This window comes from Felis catus, chromosome B1 (assembly GCF_018350175.1).
Source record: "Felis catus isolate Fca126 chromosome B1, F.catus_Fca126_mat1.0, whole genome shotgun sequence".
Lineage (NCBI taxonomy): Eukaryota > Metazoa > Chordata > Mammalia > Carnivora > Felidae > Felis > Felis catus.
The window spans coordinates 86,451,855-86,469,059 of record NC_058371.1 but is presented as its reverse complement, the minus strand read 5'-3'; the positions used below and the strand labels follow the sequence as shown (position 1 = coordinate 86,469,059).

The following is a 17,205-nucleotide window of genomic DNA, read 5'->3' as shown; positions in this document are numbered from 1 at the left end:
AAATTCTGAGGATCTAATGTACAGCATGATGACGATAATGAACAATACCATACTCTATACTTGAAAGTTAAGACAGTAGATTTTAAACCGTATCACAATCAGGGTGCCTGGCTGACTCTGTCAGTTGAGCATCTGACTTTGACTTCTCACAGTTCCTGAGTTCGAGCCCTGTGTCGGGCTCTGTGCTGACAGCTTGGAGCCTGGAGCCTGCTTCCGATTCTGTGTCTCCCTCTCTCTCTGACGCTCCTCAGCTCTCTCTCTCTCTCTCAAAAATAAATAAACATTAAAAATAAGTAAGTAAATAAATATTATCACAATAAAAACAAAGGTAATTATATGAGTGGATGGAAGTATTAACTAACCTGAATGTGGTAATCATTTTACAATATAAATGCGTCATATCATCATGTTGTACACTCATACTTACATATATCATATGTCCATAATATCTCCATAAAACTGGAAAAACGCAGATACAGAGTAAACAAAAAGAAATCCATGTTTTCTCATGCATTAGCTCATAGGGAGTCTCCACTCTGCAAGGTCTTTACAGGTTTTCTCTTTCAATCTTTACAACTTGGAGAAGTAGGTATCATTATCCCCACTTTATAAATGAGAAAACAAGTTCACTAGATCAGAGCTCTTGTGGGTTGATTCTTCAAGTAAACTTTCCATCAATCTGCCAAGCTCCTAACCAAGGCTGTTCAAGCTCCTCTGAGAAAGTCAATACATTCGCCCCAGGACTCTGAACTTGTCACAATTACTGCTAATGAGTGACCTCAAGTAAACTTAACGCAAGAAAGAAAGGCAGTCAGGGTCAGAGCTATTTCCTTGCTTCTCGTTAGAAGAGACTGGTAGGTGTAGTGAGAAGAGGAAGGCTCTGGAGTCAACTCACCTTGGCCTGAATCTCAGCTGCAGCTCCTACTGACTAAGGTGGCCTTGGACAAGTTATTTAACCTCTCTGTGCCTTAGTTTCTTCACATGTAAAATAGGATTATAAAGCCTACTTCACAGGTTGTTATGAAGGGAACGTGTCCAAAGTGGAACAAATGGTATCAAAGTTCTCCATGTCTTTTCCACTCCCTTGCTTCCTGTATGTCACAGGAATTGTTGCTTTCGTCAGCACAGTTCATTACAATACAGATGAATGTATTTGTTGAGCCCGGTTCCAGCAAAAGCTGGATGACTATCAGGAACATAGAAGGGACTTTTGCCTTGTGTGGGAGGCTGGAATACATGACTTCAGAAGTCCATTCCAGCTCCAGTTTCCCTGAAATGTGACCAAGTGCTTTCTAAAAACCAAACACAAGAAATCCTGCATGGGCCTGCCACCTGGAAAATGGCAGCCCTTCTCAGTGGCCCACCAAATGGACACCTTTGCTTAGATTATTTGGCCAATGATAAACTACAAAAAGCCCTCTTAGCTGGACACATTAGCGTAGGGAATCAACACCAGGAGTAGTAAATAATACTTTGAAATCTAACTGGCACATCAAGGGGGAGCACCAATAATATGAAAAATATAACTAAATGAATTCACTCAACTTTAACTCATAATCAGGCTAAAAACCACACAATTCCCTAATATTCCACAGCCCAAAGCCAAATACCTCTTTCTTGTTACCATTCTAAAATTTCAAAAAGTTCTGCAAAATTGCCTTTACATCCATAAATCTTGGTTGAAATGAGAACAATTAAGGAAAAAATGCATTAAAATGCACTATTAGGGACGCCTGGGTGGCTCAGTCGGTTGACGGCCGACTTTGGCTCAGGTTATGATCTTGCGGTTCATGGATTAGAGCCCCATGTCAGGCTCTGTGCTGACAGCTCAGAGCCTGGAGCCTGCTTCCGATCCTGTGTCTCCCTCTCTCTCTCTCTGCTCCCCTCCTCCACTCACACTGCGTCTCTCTCAAAAACAAAATAAAAAACATTTAAAATTTTTAGAAAAATGAACACTCAGACCTGGGGATTAGTATAAAAATTAGAGATGTGTACATCAAAGTATTCTGCACAGTAAACATTTTCATAATACTCCACCACAGTACTCCAGTGAATCCACTGGGCCAGAGAGACTGCAGGGCCTCATCAACAAAGCCTCAAGATTCCTTTCTCCTCACTGCATAAATGCCTTCATCTCAGGACCAGAGCCGATGTTAAGTACCAATTAACTAATCTTAGTCTTAGGACACTTTCTTCATTTCTCTACAGAGGGGGAGAAACTGGAAAACAAAGCTGCTTGAAAAGACAATTTAAAAACTAAGGTCCATTTTCATGGACCTAATTTGTGGGATAAATGATCTGGTAAAGAAGGACTGGTCTGAGTCTGGGTTCTGACTTAAGCCAGTTTTTTTTTTTTTTTTTTTTAATTTTTTTTTTTCAACGTTTATTTATTTTTGGGACAGAGAGAGAGCGAGAGCATGAACGGGGGAGGGGCAGAGAGAGAGGGAGACACAGAATCGGAAACAGGCTCCAGGCTCTGAGCCATCAGCCCAGAGCCCGACGCCGGGCTCGAACTCACGGACCGCGAGATCGTGACCTGGCTGAAGTCGGACGCTTAACCGACTGCGCCACCCAGGCGCCCCCTGACTTAAGCCAGTTTTAATAAGTTTTTCTGTTCTACATTTTGCCATCTAAAAGAAAAGGCCAACTGTTGATTAAGATCTCAAAACTAGCGAACAGTCTGAGGCTGAGATCATAGTAAAAAGGCAAACCATGTACATTTTAGCTATTTAAATTGATTTAGAAGTAGATAGCTATTTCCTGATTTTACCTTGCATATATTTAATTAAGATGCTTCAATTCTCCACCAACAGTGGGCATCTCTGTGGCGTGGGAGTGGGGGTGAGAAAAAAGGGGGAAGCGTGTTCACTTTTTACACTGGTGTATTTCTTAAAGTTTGTTATTCTACCAAAAGTATTTACTATACCTGCAAATTTTAAAAAATAAAATATTCTGCTTCTATCTAGGAACTTGGTTGAAAACTTAACAGGGCCAATTTTCTTTTCTTTTTTTTTTTTTTTTCAACGTTTATTTATTTTTGGGACAGAGCGAGACAGAGCATGAACGGGGGAGGGGCAGAGAGAGAGGGAGACACAGAATCGGAAACAGGCTCCAGGCTCTGAGCCATCAGCCCAGAGCCCGACGCCGGGTTCGAACTCACGGACCGCGAGATCGTGACCTGGCTGAAGTCGGACGCTTAACCGACTGCGCCACCCAGATGCCCCGACAGGGCCGATTTTCCTGGTGATCTCAATGTTTAAAATTCTTATTCAGGATTATCATATTGTATGTAAAGTAGAAAAGCGATTCTAGACCTTCCCTGATATAAACTTATATTTGCTTGAAACCCTCTCATAAATCACATGCCCAGCTTTTGGCAGAGGTTGTGGTAATGGCTTCACAAATATATACTTGACTCCAAATTCATCAAGTTGTATATATTAAATATGTACAGCTTATCGTAGGTGAATTACACCTCCATAAAGTGGATTTTAAAAATGCCACACCTAGGGGCGCCTGGGTGGCGCATTCGGTTAAGCGTCCGACTTCGACTCAGGTCACGATCTCGCGGTCCGGGAGTTCGAGCCCCGCGTCGGGCTCTGGGCTGACGGCTCGGAGCCTGGAGCCTGTTTCCGATTCTGCGTCTCCCTCTCTCTCTGCCCCTCCCCCGTTCATGCTCTGTCTCTCTCTGTCCCAAAAATAAATAAACGTTGAAAAAAAAATTAAAAAAAAAAGCCACACCCAGTTTCAGGTTTCATAGAGGATTAGAATGCACTGGGCCAAATCTTCTGTCACTACCACTTTGCGATTTTCCAAGCAGGTTCTGGCAATCGCAAACAAACCCTTTGATGGAAACATAAGCCAGCATTACAGGTGTGAACAGCTTGTAAACACTCTAATGAAAGTTTTTACCTTTTGTTTCCTCATCTGTCATTTCAAAACCTTGATTTCAGCCTTTTTGGGGGAAGTTTTTCAGACTAAAGCCTCCTGCCCGGCAGTGAAAGCACAAGGTCCCCACTTTGTTTTACCCAATACATCAGACCCTGAAAATTGGGAGCAGTAGTAGGGGGAAAAATAAATAGGCAAATGTAAATTAAGGTACTATCCTCTGGAAAAACAGCTGACTTCTCCATGACCGCATCTCATACCCACCTTAAAAAGACTTAGAGATTCCACTGCCCTTTTTTTTTTTCAGTCATAAGATTATCTCACTAATGTTTATGGCAAATCCTTTTAGCAGATGTCTCATAATATGATCAGTATTGGGCTTAAGAAAGAAGGTGACAGTGACCTTTTAAGAACTTAGACACCACTACATCACATGTCATAAAAGCAGTGATACTGACCTTCTCCCCTCAAAGTATTAGCCCCCATCTATCTGAAGAAGGCTAACAAAGATAACCTCTTAAGGTCCTTGCTAATACCATCATTCTTTGATTCTAGTATTTGACCTAAGTCTCTACAGGTGTTTGCGTGGTATGTATAAAAACTCATGAATTAGTGCTTCAAAAAGAAAAAAAAAAGTCCATGAATTTATTTCTATTTCATAGGTAGTTACTGGCCTAGTGTTAACACCTGACATAGTGCTTCACCTTTTTCATGTTGTGACACACGTACACTTGACCGCAGGGGTAAACGGATGAAACTACTCGCAGCCAGAAGTGACTAGCTTACTCACTTGACAGAGGGAGGGAGGTGCTTGGGAAGTGTCAGGTCCCACCCAGCTACCCCCAGAGGCGACAGGATCAGTATCTTGGAGCCAACACAGCTCATTCTTAGCACACTGGTGTGGAAGATCAGTCTAGTCCTACAACACTGTGCGTCAGGTCTGGGAAGCAAGCAAGTAACCAACATGAAATTAAACCAAATCTGCTGGACTATTTTCCCCGAGTCAGTGGATGACAGGGTATGATCACCAAACTACCAGATTTAAAGCATGACTGTGTGTGTGTGTGGGGGGGGGGGTGAGTGGAGTGGGTGCTCTGGATGAATTCTACAATCCTACTTTTTCTTTCAGCTCCCATACTCATTCAGCAAGACTTTTTTTTTTGGTTAGTATGAAATTAAGGGAAAGTGCCATGATGTAGTAGCAGATGAAACAGACACAGATTCTACCCTCAAGGAAACCTCTGTCTTATAGGGGAAATAAGACATTTACAGAGATATAAATTTGTTGAATGAATAAATAAAAGAATAATTGCAGCATCAGGAGGTAAGAAGTGACACTTTCCAGAAAAGAGGTATAAATAAACTGCTATGAAAATGAGGCAGGAAAAGTTTCCCTCTGGACAGGTTAAAGGAACCGCGAGAGAAGAAAGCATTGATATCAAATCTTAAGAGTCCTCTATGGGACCCAGGTATCTGCCAGGTATCCACAGCAGGGCAAAATAAAGGAAATATCTGGCTATTTAAATGAACAGTTTGCAAGCAAACCTCAGCTAAAAGGAGATGTGGTGTTGGGTTGGGAACAATGGGAAAGAGAAGGTTGGAATTAATAATGAAAATACAATTTAACAAAAAGTCTATGATGGGTTTTTATTGTTTTCCTTACTTCCTTGTATCAGATAATGGGAGAGCCTGAGGGACTGGTAAAAACTTTAAACAACCCACTCCAGGGGTGCCTGGGTGGCTCAGTTGGTTAAGCACCTGACTTCGGCGCAGGTCATGATCTCATGGTTCGTGGGTCTGAGCCCCAAGTCAGTCTCTGTGCTGACAGCTCGGGGCCTGGAGCCTGTTTCACATTCTGTGTGTCTCTCTCTGCCCCTCTCCCACTTGTGTGTGCTCTCCTCTCTCTCTTTCTCTCCAATAAATAAATAAACATTAAAAAAAAAAAAAAAAAAAACCCATTCCATCTATAGAAAAGGGATTCTGGATCACAAGCCAGTCCCTTGATCACCCTTGAACTGTCACCTTAGACATTCCCTTTCCCAAAGGAAATCCATGTTTTAGGAAGCTTCAGCTCATTACCAATGTCCAGAGCTTAGAAGCAGTTGCTCTGCCCTGTGCCCTGCAGAATCCTACAACCTGCTTTAGCTAAATCCATTTCCACATTACCCAACCAAGTGGTCAGAAAGAGAGCTGGTCCTCGCATGGCTCAGAATTCCTCCAAATGCTAGAGAAATTCACGTGGCTGCTCTTTGTTTCTGAAGCTGACAAGGTTTAGAAGTCATGGTTCAAAGGCTGGGTGTGTGCAACTCCAATTATTCTCGAAAGAGAAAGTCATTTCTACAGTCATTCCCACCTATCTCAAGAGGGGTAGGAGCTTCTGCCTCACAGCGTTGTCAGGTAGGAGGCGAAAGGACAGTAACAAGAACTCTGCTGGGAAACATATTTTAAGCAGAACATACTAGTTAAGACAGCACTAAGGTCTCACACATAATGAAGGTTATCCCAAAGAGCAGTATTTCAAACACCGTGGGTCTGGAGCTGTATGCCTCCTATGTTTACCTGTCACATGTCTCACTGCATGACCCCTGATGATGTGGTTCTGAAGAGCTTTGCTGAATATTTTCTTGACTAATCTCATGAGGACAGAGTATGCTGAGGAAATCATGAACCCACGAGCTGGCCGCATCTTCCTTTGGGATGTGAAGAAACCCGACCGTGATGGGGAGAAAGGGCTGCGTGCAGTGGACTGAGTGTGTTGTACTTGAGAACTGCCCAAACTGGCCCCTGACAAAAACAATCCCCATTTGTGGGACTTCATGGAGATCCATTCGCTGGAGGAGCAGGTGGAATCCATCAAAGAATTGGGACCCACGTAACCAACTGGTGTGCAACGGGAGCCCCCGATTCTGGCGTGACAGAGTGGCTGTGTCAAGCACACTGTAGGAGGCAGTGACGACGGACCCAAGCCCGAGGCTGGCCTCCCCACAGCAACACAAGTGACTTTCTTGGTCCCCAACGCAGTGCTTACATGTTGGGGTTGCTTTCGCCTTTTCTATTGGTTGTACTAAAACATCCACTGAAATTTCATTTGTACCATTGATTCAAGTAAAGTAATTTGGTACCCCGCCCTAAACAAAACAAAACACAACTGTGAGTGGTACCTGCCATCAAAGAAGAAGAACTTTCCCCGTCCATTCTTCTCTCCGTGAACAAAGTTCCCCTCGAATCTGTCCGTGGAGGAGTAGGTGACTGTGCAGAACCCGTGTGGCAATCCATCATCATCCAGGTGCCCTGGAGAAAGGGAACCGCGAGGCAAACCTTAGCATCTTCAGCGCTCTCCCACCGAAATGTTCGTGCTCAGATCCTGCCAGCAAGTTCCCTGAGCAGCATCCCCTCCTTGTCTGAGGGGACAGTGAATGTCAAGGTCTCTGTGCCTGCATCAGCAGGATCAACTTGACTGTTAGGTACGCTTTGTGAATGGATGGGGACCACAGCAGAGGGACTTACACACGTTTCAGAATATGAACCAAAAAAATAAGCTTGCATGTTACTGGGGACTAAAAGTTATTACCAATAATAACATCTGCATGTTTCAATTTACCAAGTACTTCCCTACGAAGCACCGCTCTATTTGGAATTAATGTCCCCAAACTATCATGCTTAATTGAAATGTGACTGAGCACCAGTTTATAGTCTATTATAAGGTACATTATCTTTGCAGTAAGTTATCTAATTGTAGAACTCAGTATACAGTATGATTTTATAGCTTATTATATAGTATGATGTGGAGGACTGCTAGCCAGGTGACTTTTGAAAACCTCACTGCTTGTTAGTTGTTACATTTGAACAACAAGGGACATAGCCATGTCTCAAACTGCCCTAACATTTATACACCTCATTGTACTAACACATGAACTCCTAGTCCTTCTAAGCCTGAACTTAAGCTTAACCTTGAATTAACTGCTTTACGTTGCAATTCATTTCAGCTTTGAATGTTTAGTAATAACCTTGTCATATACCCTCTACCACGATGTTCAGAGGGCTTGTGCTTTAAATGCAGCTAGAAGGATCTACATGGCCATTTAAGTAGTGATTTTGAACATCAGCAGCACTTACACTGTGATCCTTAAATTGCTGGTTCTTCCTGGATCACAGCCTGGTGGTATATTCTAACATTTATGTATACAGTCAGTATTTAGGTTTTTTTTTTTTTTATTATTCTCTACATATTTCCTAAAACCCAGCAGTCACCTCATTGATGTCTCCCCAATTTCTCTGGTGAGCTAATTTTATGGAGGTGGGTGAAAATGAAGGCAATAATTAATCTACTGGCTTTTCCCGGGTTAACAACCTGGGTCATGGATGAAAAAGGTATGAAAGCATTAAACACTGTGTGCAGTGCAAGGGACATTAAACACTTAAATGTGGCTTCCAGATGGCTCACAGACGTAAAAGAAAACACAAACTATATCACCACAATGAATGCTTTTGTCTCCTAAAATGATTTCTTCTAACATGATAAAAAAAAAAAAATCATCCTTTAGAAGAGAGGTTAAGTAATAAGCATTACTATGAAGAACAAAAAACCTCTTCGCTTGTGTTATTGATTACATAAACATAAAATAACAATGATCAAATATACTGTTTTATTGCTACATCTGACTCTGTGTAGAATGAGTTACCTAGAATATTACAGCAAAACAGGGCTACTTAAATAAATCACAATCAATATGGTTCCTTTCCTCTTAACACAAATTTTTTCCTACAAGGAGCCAGGAAATTAGTGGTTAGAAAGCTACTAGGCCATAATTGCTTTCTCTCCCCCAGAAACTAACTATACATGACATATTCAATGATACTTGAGTCATGTGAAATAATTTGGACAATTATTTCCTAAACATGTACAGATAACATTTCTCTGATTGAAGTAAATTAAATATACTTTTTTTTTGTATTTTCATAGAAAAAAAACCCACTCAGTGTATAACTAAAAGCTTTCTTCTATGAAATGTTAGGATTAACATTTCTATGAATTTAGCACTCTACTTATAATTTAGGTATAAATATCAGAATAATCATTTTAGCCTTATACTGAGGCAGTTACTAATTAGTTGAAACTGTTTTCCCCACAGAAAACAGTTCACGTATTTCAGACTTTAAAAAGTTAACATATGATGCAACTTGTTCTTCTGCTTGACATCCAGAGTACTATTATGATACTCATGAGTACCGAGGGGGAAGAAGTCCAGCGTAAATTCATTTGCACCTTTCCTCATTCACAACAGTCCTGTCCTACTTCTGGATAATACATCGCAGGTGCATCCTCAGCAGTGGAAAATTAGAGAAAATTTAAAGTGTCATACAACGTACTAAAAGCACTGTGAGGGCCAGTACTGATCCCCAGCGAGATGAAAGCAAAAACACCACTCCGTCCCAGTCCATGAAGAAGGATGCTTATGTCGATGTGTCTTTCCACAGGCCAGGAAGAGATGTCCCATCATTTCTTGGGTGACACTGTGGACATGTGACACAGGACACTTCCTTCTCCCTTTATCAGTCCCTCTATCAGCGGGACCCCCTGTTGGCTCGTTTGTTTTGTTTTCCTCTCATCTTTGCCAAAAGGAGGATGATGTTATCAATGGACAGGATCAGTTAAAAAGCTAGAAATTACAGGCTGTGATCGTTCAAGAATTCCACCCTGAATATTTAATAGCCCGGAGTGGTTTTCCTCGCAGTAGAGCTTTGTTTCTAAACAACAGCCACAACCAAAAAACAATAACAACAACAAAGAGACTTTCCAAAGAAAGAACTGTAGGGAAGAGAAGAAATCGGGGTGTGACGCCCTCACGTCACCTTTCAACATAGAAGATCCTCTGGTACAACTCTTATGCAAGCACCCTTTGGATGATAACATCCTGTAATATTTGTCCGGTCAGTAATGGCCGTTTAACGGAGGGGGCTACTGCTATACAGAAAAGAAAAAAGTGTGCAAACCAATGGGCGATGTCCTTCCTTGTTATCTAAAGTAAACCTTACCACAACCCCCCACATTCCAAGCTTATTGCCTCATCTGAGGAAGCCAATGCTAAGCACCTAAGAAACACACTAACTACTCTGAATGTGCTAATGATATTGAAAGCCCCTTCCCAATTCCTTCAATCCTTTCTTTTCTCTCTAGAGAAGGGCACACTAGCAAACTGCCCTTTCTTCCTTGCTGCTGGCCGAAGAAGGTACTGCTAGGGGCAGGTATCCGCAGGACCCGGGAAGAGAAGCGGAAGAAGCCTTTGTAGTTAACAAGGTTCTCAAAAAAAAACCACCAGGATCTTCAAGAGCATGTCCTGATTCCGAATTCCTATCCCTTCCAAGCGTTACCTAACTCAGAGAGAAACACCAGTCCTCCTTGCTCTCATTGAGGTCAATTTGTAAAATGCTCCAAGACAGCCAACAGCCTTCTGGGCCAGTTCCCACCAAACAGAGGTTGAACACCAGACCCAAACAACAAGGGGAATTCACTTGAATGACTGTTCTGTGTTGCTAATGCTGTCCTGGCTCGTGTGCCATATATCTGTCCGCAGCACGATTCTAAATATTTACAGAGGTTAGAGAAGGAAAAATTTACTTTTTCCACTCTGTTCTAAAGGTCATTACCTACTGAACAGATAGAAAGTTAAAAATCTCCCCCTGGAGTTACCTCTGAGCTTTTTTCCTGTATCCTTGTAAGAACACAAGACCAGACCTGTATTCTGTGCAATGATGGGACACTTGGGCAAAGGAAATTCCCTCTGGATCAGACACTGGCTGCTTACTGCCTCAGGCTTACCCCACAGGAGATCTGAGAACAGGGGTGTGTGTGTGTGTGTGTGTGTGTGTGTGTGTGTGTGTGTCCTTCAGAACAAGAGACCCTTACATGCACTGTTGGTTTTGTAGAACAGGGATGCTTTTAAAAAGTAATAATAATACAAGCATAATAATACAAGCACAATACATTCTGTTTTGTGCAAAGGACATGCCCTTGTGAGGATGCATTCACACTGGTTGTTAAAAACATACTTTGATTTTTGAGAGTAATTCTTTGTGAGAGCTCAATTATTAGTTGTGAGGGTCCTAATTTTAATGCGTGGCCCACAGGGAGAGGGCGTTCCCAGTGCACTGAGCATGCCTTTTTCCCAAGTACAGAACATGAGCCAACCTTATTAGAGACAGACAGGATCAGATATTAGGGGGGCTTAAAAATATTTTTAATATTTTGAGGAAGTTGGGGGCAGTGGAACACTGAGATGCTTACTTTCTTTCTGGCTCCATAGTTCTGGAAATTCTGACATTTCCTCCTTTGGAGTATTCTTCCTCAGTGTCTCCTCTATTTCTCCGAGCCTTTCCATTTTTTCTTGTCTGCTTAACCACCTATCTGGATTATTTCAAGGAACCTTCTAGGCAATCCCTTATCCTGCTCACCACTGCTGGTTCATCTTCCCAGAGCAGAGCTCTGGGCCTGACATTCCCAGCTCTAAAAAGCCCATATAGCTTCCTATTGCTTTCAGCACACAATACCCCTCACCGGCCCATGACACAGCCTCTTCCCGTCTTAGGCTCCACTCTTCTCCTCAGCCCTCCTAGCAGAACTGAATGATTCGTCCCTGAATGTACCTATGTCACAACAAGATGCCAAACCTGTGTGCACTCACGGAGCTCCTCTCTCCACCAGAACCAACTCTGGACCACCTCTTCCAGGAAAATCTTTCCCCATCCACTTCCCCAAGCTGGAAGTAAGTCTTACTTCTTCTCAGCCACCATAATTCATCTGCTTGGATAAGATATGCTTATTTAAAATGATATTAAGGACCACCTTGTATTCATCTTTGTATCCACGGGTAGACAAAGAAAGAAATCTAGTAATAAACAGTTCTGCTCCCGAAGCTAAACATCACTTCCTGCTGAACCAATGAGCCTTGAAGAGTTTTTTCAAAAGCCACAGCAGGATCTCAGGTGGCATCGTCAGGCCCTCTGAGGCCAGGGGTTGCTACCTTCCCAAAGGCGCATAGCCAATAGGAGTACACCGATATTCCCTTCACCACCCACCTTTGCCCTCGGGACTCATCTGCTCAGAGCCTAGAACTTCACCTAGGCTACAGTTCCACCCTGACAGAGAACCAACATATAAACTCTGATCCTGCAAAGATCAATTTCTTCCCCAGAGTAAACCGCTAGGTTGGAAAAAAAGGAAGAAACAAGAAGTCTGTTGGAGGGGCTGTAAGCTAAATTCTCTTTCCCCTACATTTTTCTGAAGGTCACTGAACTCTGTCAGAACCAACCTCTGGAGTGATAAGAAGTGATACTGACAGAATACTTAACTGTTGCTTCCACACTCAGTTACCGTGTTTCATATATTTGAATGACTCATTAAAATTTTTTTTTTTAAAAAGGAAAAATGTAGGAAGAAAGTCTGGTACGGGGGACAGAGGTTCTGGAGGTCCAAGCTTATCTCCTACCTCACTGAGTGTCCTTGGATTTGTGCCTCAGTTTCCTCCTCTGTAAAATTAGGATAATATTAGTGCCCACCTCAGAAGATGGAGTGGATAATGTGTGTGTGGAACATTAGCACAGAGCATGAACACAGTAAGAACTAAACAATCACAGCAATGCTAATAATTGCGAAGACAATCAAACTGCTGAGAACAGAGGCTCTGTGCATGGAGAGAGGTAGGTGATACTTGGGACACCAAGATATTCAGACTAGCCTTTTACCAGTCTCCCATGCATGTGGTAGATGATAAGTAAGGACTATTACAGAGGCACTGAAAAGGCCAACAATGGCTGGAGAAAAGCCAACTGCTACAGTTCACTTCGTGTACACACACATGCTGTAGATACTGAGTTTGAGCTCTAGATGCTTCTAAGATTCTGCGCTGTTCTACCTGTTTACTGTCAGGTACAACTGAGTGACCATGAGTCCTGGATTGCCCCAAACATTCAAAGCTTAAACTAGTTTTTTCCACCATGACCCCTCTTGCTCTCAAGCACATTCTGATTTGGGACAGTAATGTATATGGCCGTCCTATATAAGAGACTCTTTCTTGTTTGTATACAGAATCCCCCAAAACAACAGAAACATTTCTAAAGCTGCGTGTTCGCATTTTACAAGAAGCCCAGGGACTGTGGACAACTGGGCCTTATATTTCTAAAAAGCTTCAAAAAGAAAGGTGGTCTAACCTGGGGAGCACTGTCTGCGATCAAGGGCTTGCATTAAAATTTTATAAGTAAAAGTAAACTCTGTAGAATAACAAGCCCTAACAATTTGAAGAGAGCATGTTTTTCATTTATCTTTCCTAACATGAAGGCACAAGATGTCAATAATTTAAATTTAACGAAGGCTTCCAATGAACCCTCTCAATCAATGTCTCTGGTGCCCCCTGAGCCCCCAACATTGGCTTTAATTATTAGACAAACAGTTCTGTGAGTTCACAACATTGTGAAATTAAAACAACAACAACCAGCCTTTGAAACTAGATAAAGGAGTAAGTTTTAACAGTCACACCAAGATGGATAATTCTGAGAAAATTCAGAATAATTAAGACCTCGAGGTCACTGCAAACAGAGTCAGTTATGTTTTATAAAAATCAATGTATCCTTATGCATTTGTACAGTGTTGCTACTTTTTCTTTACCTTTTATGAGCACTTGTTTATACAAATTAGATAGAAACCAGACTCAACCAAAAGCTTAAAATTATTTACTTGGATGCTTGGTTTAAAATATTCTCGAATAATACCACACAACATTGCAAAACATCACGACGCACTGTCTGGGGTGGAATCAAATAAATAAACACGCTAAAGAGTATTTTCCAATATTCAGTGTTACCAAATCATAACATCTCCTGATACAAACAAGTAGATTGTATAACGTCCCCACCTCGCTCTTTAGAACTAGCAAAAAAAAAAAAAAAAAAAAAAAAGAGGTGGAGAAACTCAGCAAAACAAAGTGGCGAGAAAAGTCGGGGGAGGGGCGCTAGAAGAGAAGGGGCGGAGAAACACGACACCAAGGCGGTGATATCACCCACAGCCAACGGCATGGAATTCAGAAAGTTAAGTGTCACCCAGCAATTTCGGTCAGGGCTTGCGGCGCGCCTGTACAGCGTGGCGGCGGCGGCACCCGGGCTCGGAAGCAGGAAGGGGGAGGGGTGGTTTGACTGAGTTCGCTCGGGGGCATTAGAGGCGAGGGCCACCGCCTCCCGGTCGGCGTGCGTTCAAGCCCCGGGTCGGGAGCGGCGTTCACTGCCCTGCAATGATTTCATCTTTTCGGAAAAGCGGCCGCCCCGGCCGCGGCTGCCACGTGCCTGGTTCGGCCCCGTGCGCTGCGCCGGGGGACGGACCCGGACGCGGCCGCGGTCACCGCAGGTCGCAGCGGCGAGCGGAAGGAAAGGGCTGGCAGCCAGAGAGGGGCTTGCGGTTGCCAAAAACGGGCCGGGGGGTCGTTCCGCCGAGACCGCCGGTCTCGGGGGGCCTGTCCTCTTGCGCACCCCCCGGCTTCCATCCCCCAAAGGGGGAAGGCCAGAGTGCGGGGCAGGTTCGCAACTCCGAGGGCGGATGCAGGCGGTGGCCGGCGGGCTGGAGCGGCCGTACCCTCCCGGGGGCCCCGGCCCCGCGGAGCCCAGTTCCTGGCCTGCGCCCCACCGCGCAGTGCGCGCTCCCGGCGGCGTGGCCGTGGCTGCCCGGCCCGTGCCCGAGCCGGGCAGCGGGCCACCCGCGTAGGGGACAGTGGCGGCCGCGGGGCCCGGCGCCGCGCGGGTCGCAGCTCGCCACTCCTTCCGCGTTCCAAGCCCTCGGCGCCTCCTCCCCCAACCCCAGAGAAAAGCTTGTACCTTCCACCGCCTCCTCCACCATCTCGTCGTCGCTATCCATGGCGGCTGGGGACGGTGCCCAGTTCTGGGCCGCGCAGCTGCCTCCCGTCCGTCCGGGTGCTCCCGGCGGCTGAGCGAGCGCTGGGGCTGAACCCTGCGAGTTTGGAGGAGGAGGAGGAAGAGGAGGGGCAGTCGGGGCTGGCTCGCACTGCCTCCCCCTACAGCCCTTTCAATTCCTTGGTCTTAAGCTGCTGCGGCAGCACTCGTCCTCCCCCCCCTCCCTTTGCCCGCTGGCCCCTAGCCGCCGAGGCTTCGGGGTGCCGCCGTGGCCGCCGCCGCCGCTGCAACTTTCTCCTGTAATACCCCCTCTTTGTTATCGAGCAGATGATCCGCTGACATCACCCAGCGCCGGTGCGCTCCCTCCCTCGCTGATTGACAGTTCCCTGTCCCTTCCCAGAAGTAAGGCTCCTTAAAACGAAAGGCGCTCCTGGTCCGCGCTGACTCTGCGCCCCAGCCAACCAGCCCCCGAGCCCATCAGGGTTTATCTTTTGCTTCTGCTCGGCTGGGTGCGCTCCGAGAGCGCCACGCGGTCCTGCGCACCGGGCTTCCTGCGGGTACTTGGGACCGCCCGGTTACCGTCCTCCGGGGGGGGGGGGGGGCTCAGAACTCTCGCCCTCCAGCTGTGCTGGGGCAACTTGGAAAATCCCCCGTGCCCAGCCCTCCAGCCCCGCCTCGGGACAGCCTCCAAAGAGCAAGGGAAGCCAAGGCAGCGTTTCTGACGCTCCAGCACCTCAACTTCCTCTCGCCCTCGCCCCCGCCCCCACTTTACCCCGTTTGCCACCCGGAGCTGCACGAGTGAGGCACGCAGGGGAGCGCAGGTGTCCCTGCGTCGCCGCATCACATCCGTGAGCAGGTTTCCCAGACTCAAGGGGGTGACATCCAGCCCCGATTCCTCTCCGGGCTGGGGCTTCCACCCCAGCGCTCCGCGTCCCCACCCTCCTCGGGACTGTCAGGCGTTTCGAGTGATTCGGGAATTCAGCAAATCCAAATGGCAGCGGGCTCGTTATCAGGCAGGGGACTAGCCGCAGGGAAGGCCCGGCAGGTTCCTCCTCGCGGTTGTGGTGATGGAAAAGAAGCCACCGAGTGGAGCTAACGAGGAACGACCCTCCGTCTGGCGCGCCTCCTTCTCGCGCCTTCCGCCCTGTACGTGTGATGCCCCAGCTGTCTCCCTGTTTCTCCAAGTGCCAAACACTCCATAGATTCGGGCTCTTCAAGTGGAGAAAATCACGGGGCACCCAGTTCCCGGCCCAGCCACTTACTGTCATTGTGGCATTGCCTCTTACAGGTGGCGGTAAAGGGCGGCTGTAAATAGCTGGTTAAATGGATATGCAAATGTACACAATGTACCGTGGAATTACAGGGTGCTGCTCTGGGCATCTGCCAAGAACAGCTACTGCACGGGAGGAGGGGACAGGAGCGAGCAAAGAAAGTTGTTCCATTTTGTTTTCAGAACAACGAATGAGACTTTGGGGATTTCAGAGTACTTCCAGCACCCGGAGACCACGCCTTGTTTTCGGCTTTGTGCTTAAATGCTAGATATTTTTATCGAGTATTGTGAGTTTCTTCTTAAATTCAGGTTTTCTTTGTGAAACAAAAACAACAACAATGTTAGGGACGCTTGTCCCATTCACTGCCAGGAATTTCAATCTCTTTTGACTGGTTTTGAGAAACAGAGGGAAGGGCCCTGGACCAGGAGTTAGGATACTTGGGTCCTGGGGTTGCTGACCTGCAGAGGGGCCTTGGGATCTTTAGAACAGAGTGAAAATTCCTCCTGCCGGGGAGAAGAGGCTTAGGCTGCTCTAGTGTGAGACTGCTCAGGCATATACTATACTACTCTGAGATCCCCTGACTCAGGCTAGACCACTCAGAGGTCTCCTGGCTTAGGCTAGACCACTTTGAGTTCTTCCTGCTTAGGCTATGCTGGTATAAGTTCCCTCCAGCTTGGTCTAGATCACTCAAAGGACTGCCAGCCTAGGCTTGACCACCCTGAGGTTCCCCCACTACCACCCCCCACCCCCCCCCAGCTGGGGTTAGACTACTTTGAGGTCCCCTGGCTTAGACTAAACCTCTCTGAAGTCTTCTGGCTTAAGTGCAACCTCCCTAAAGTCCTCCAGTAAAATACATGGGCTCCAAAGCTGTGCAGAGCAGGTGTCCCTGAAGTGGAAGATGAAAGAGTTACTTCAGGTTACATCATCTTCAAACATGAACCACAGAAATAGGGGTTTTTTTTTTCCTGATTTTTTAAAAAGCTATCAGGTACCGAACTTGGTCTCTTATTGGTTTTGAGTTATGTGATATTTTTCTTATTTCCTTTTTAAACATATCATCTCCTCCCTTACATGTTACATGATGCACAAAAACACACCAGTTCTTCTTCCCCAGTTTCCAGTTTATCAAGAGGCAGAAAACATGCCGAAAGCT

The 17,205-nt window shown here is 45.5% G+C and overlaps 1 protein-coding gene across 3 annotated transcripts in view; it reads right to left on the bottom strand.

The window, feature by feature from the left end:
- The window catches only part of SETD7 (SET domain containing 7, histone lysine methyltransferase), a 52,611-nt gene extending 36,652 nt beyond the window's left edge, over positions 1-15,959 (bottom strand). Inside the window, exons 1-3 of one of the 3 annotated variants that reach the window (XM_006930851.5) lie at positions 15,554-15,959; positions 14,746-14,878; positions 7,050-7,179 (exon numbers count right to left, since the gene is read on the bottom strand). In XM_006930851.5, coding sequence (XP_006930913.2) covers positions 7,050-7,179; positions 14,746-14,878; positions 15,554-15,622 — 332 coding nt within the window. In that variant the 5' untranslated portion in view covers positions 15,623-15,959. The remainder of the gene's footprint in view (positions 1-7,049; positions 7,180-14,745; positions 14,879-15,553) is intronic. The other 2 variants (XM_045055853.1, XM_003984992.6) reach the window with 2 other exon arrangements.
- Positions 15,960-17,205: the final 1,246 nt, after the last annotated feature.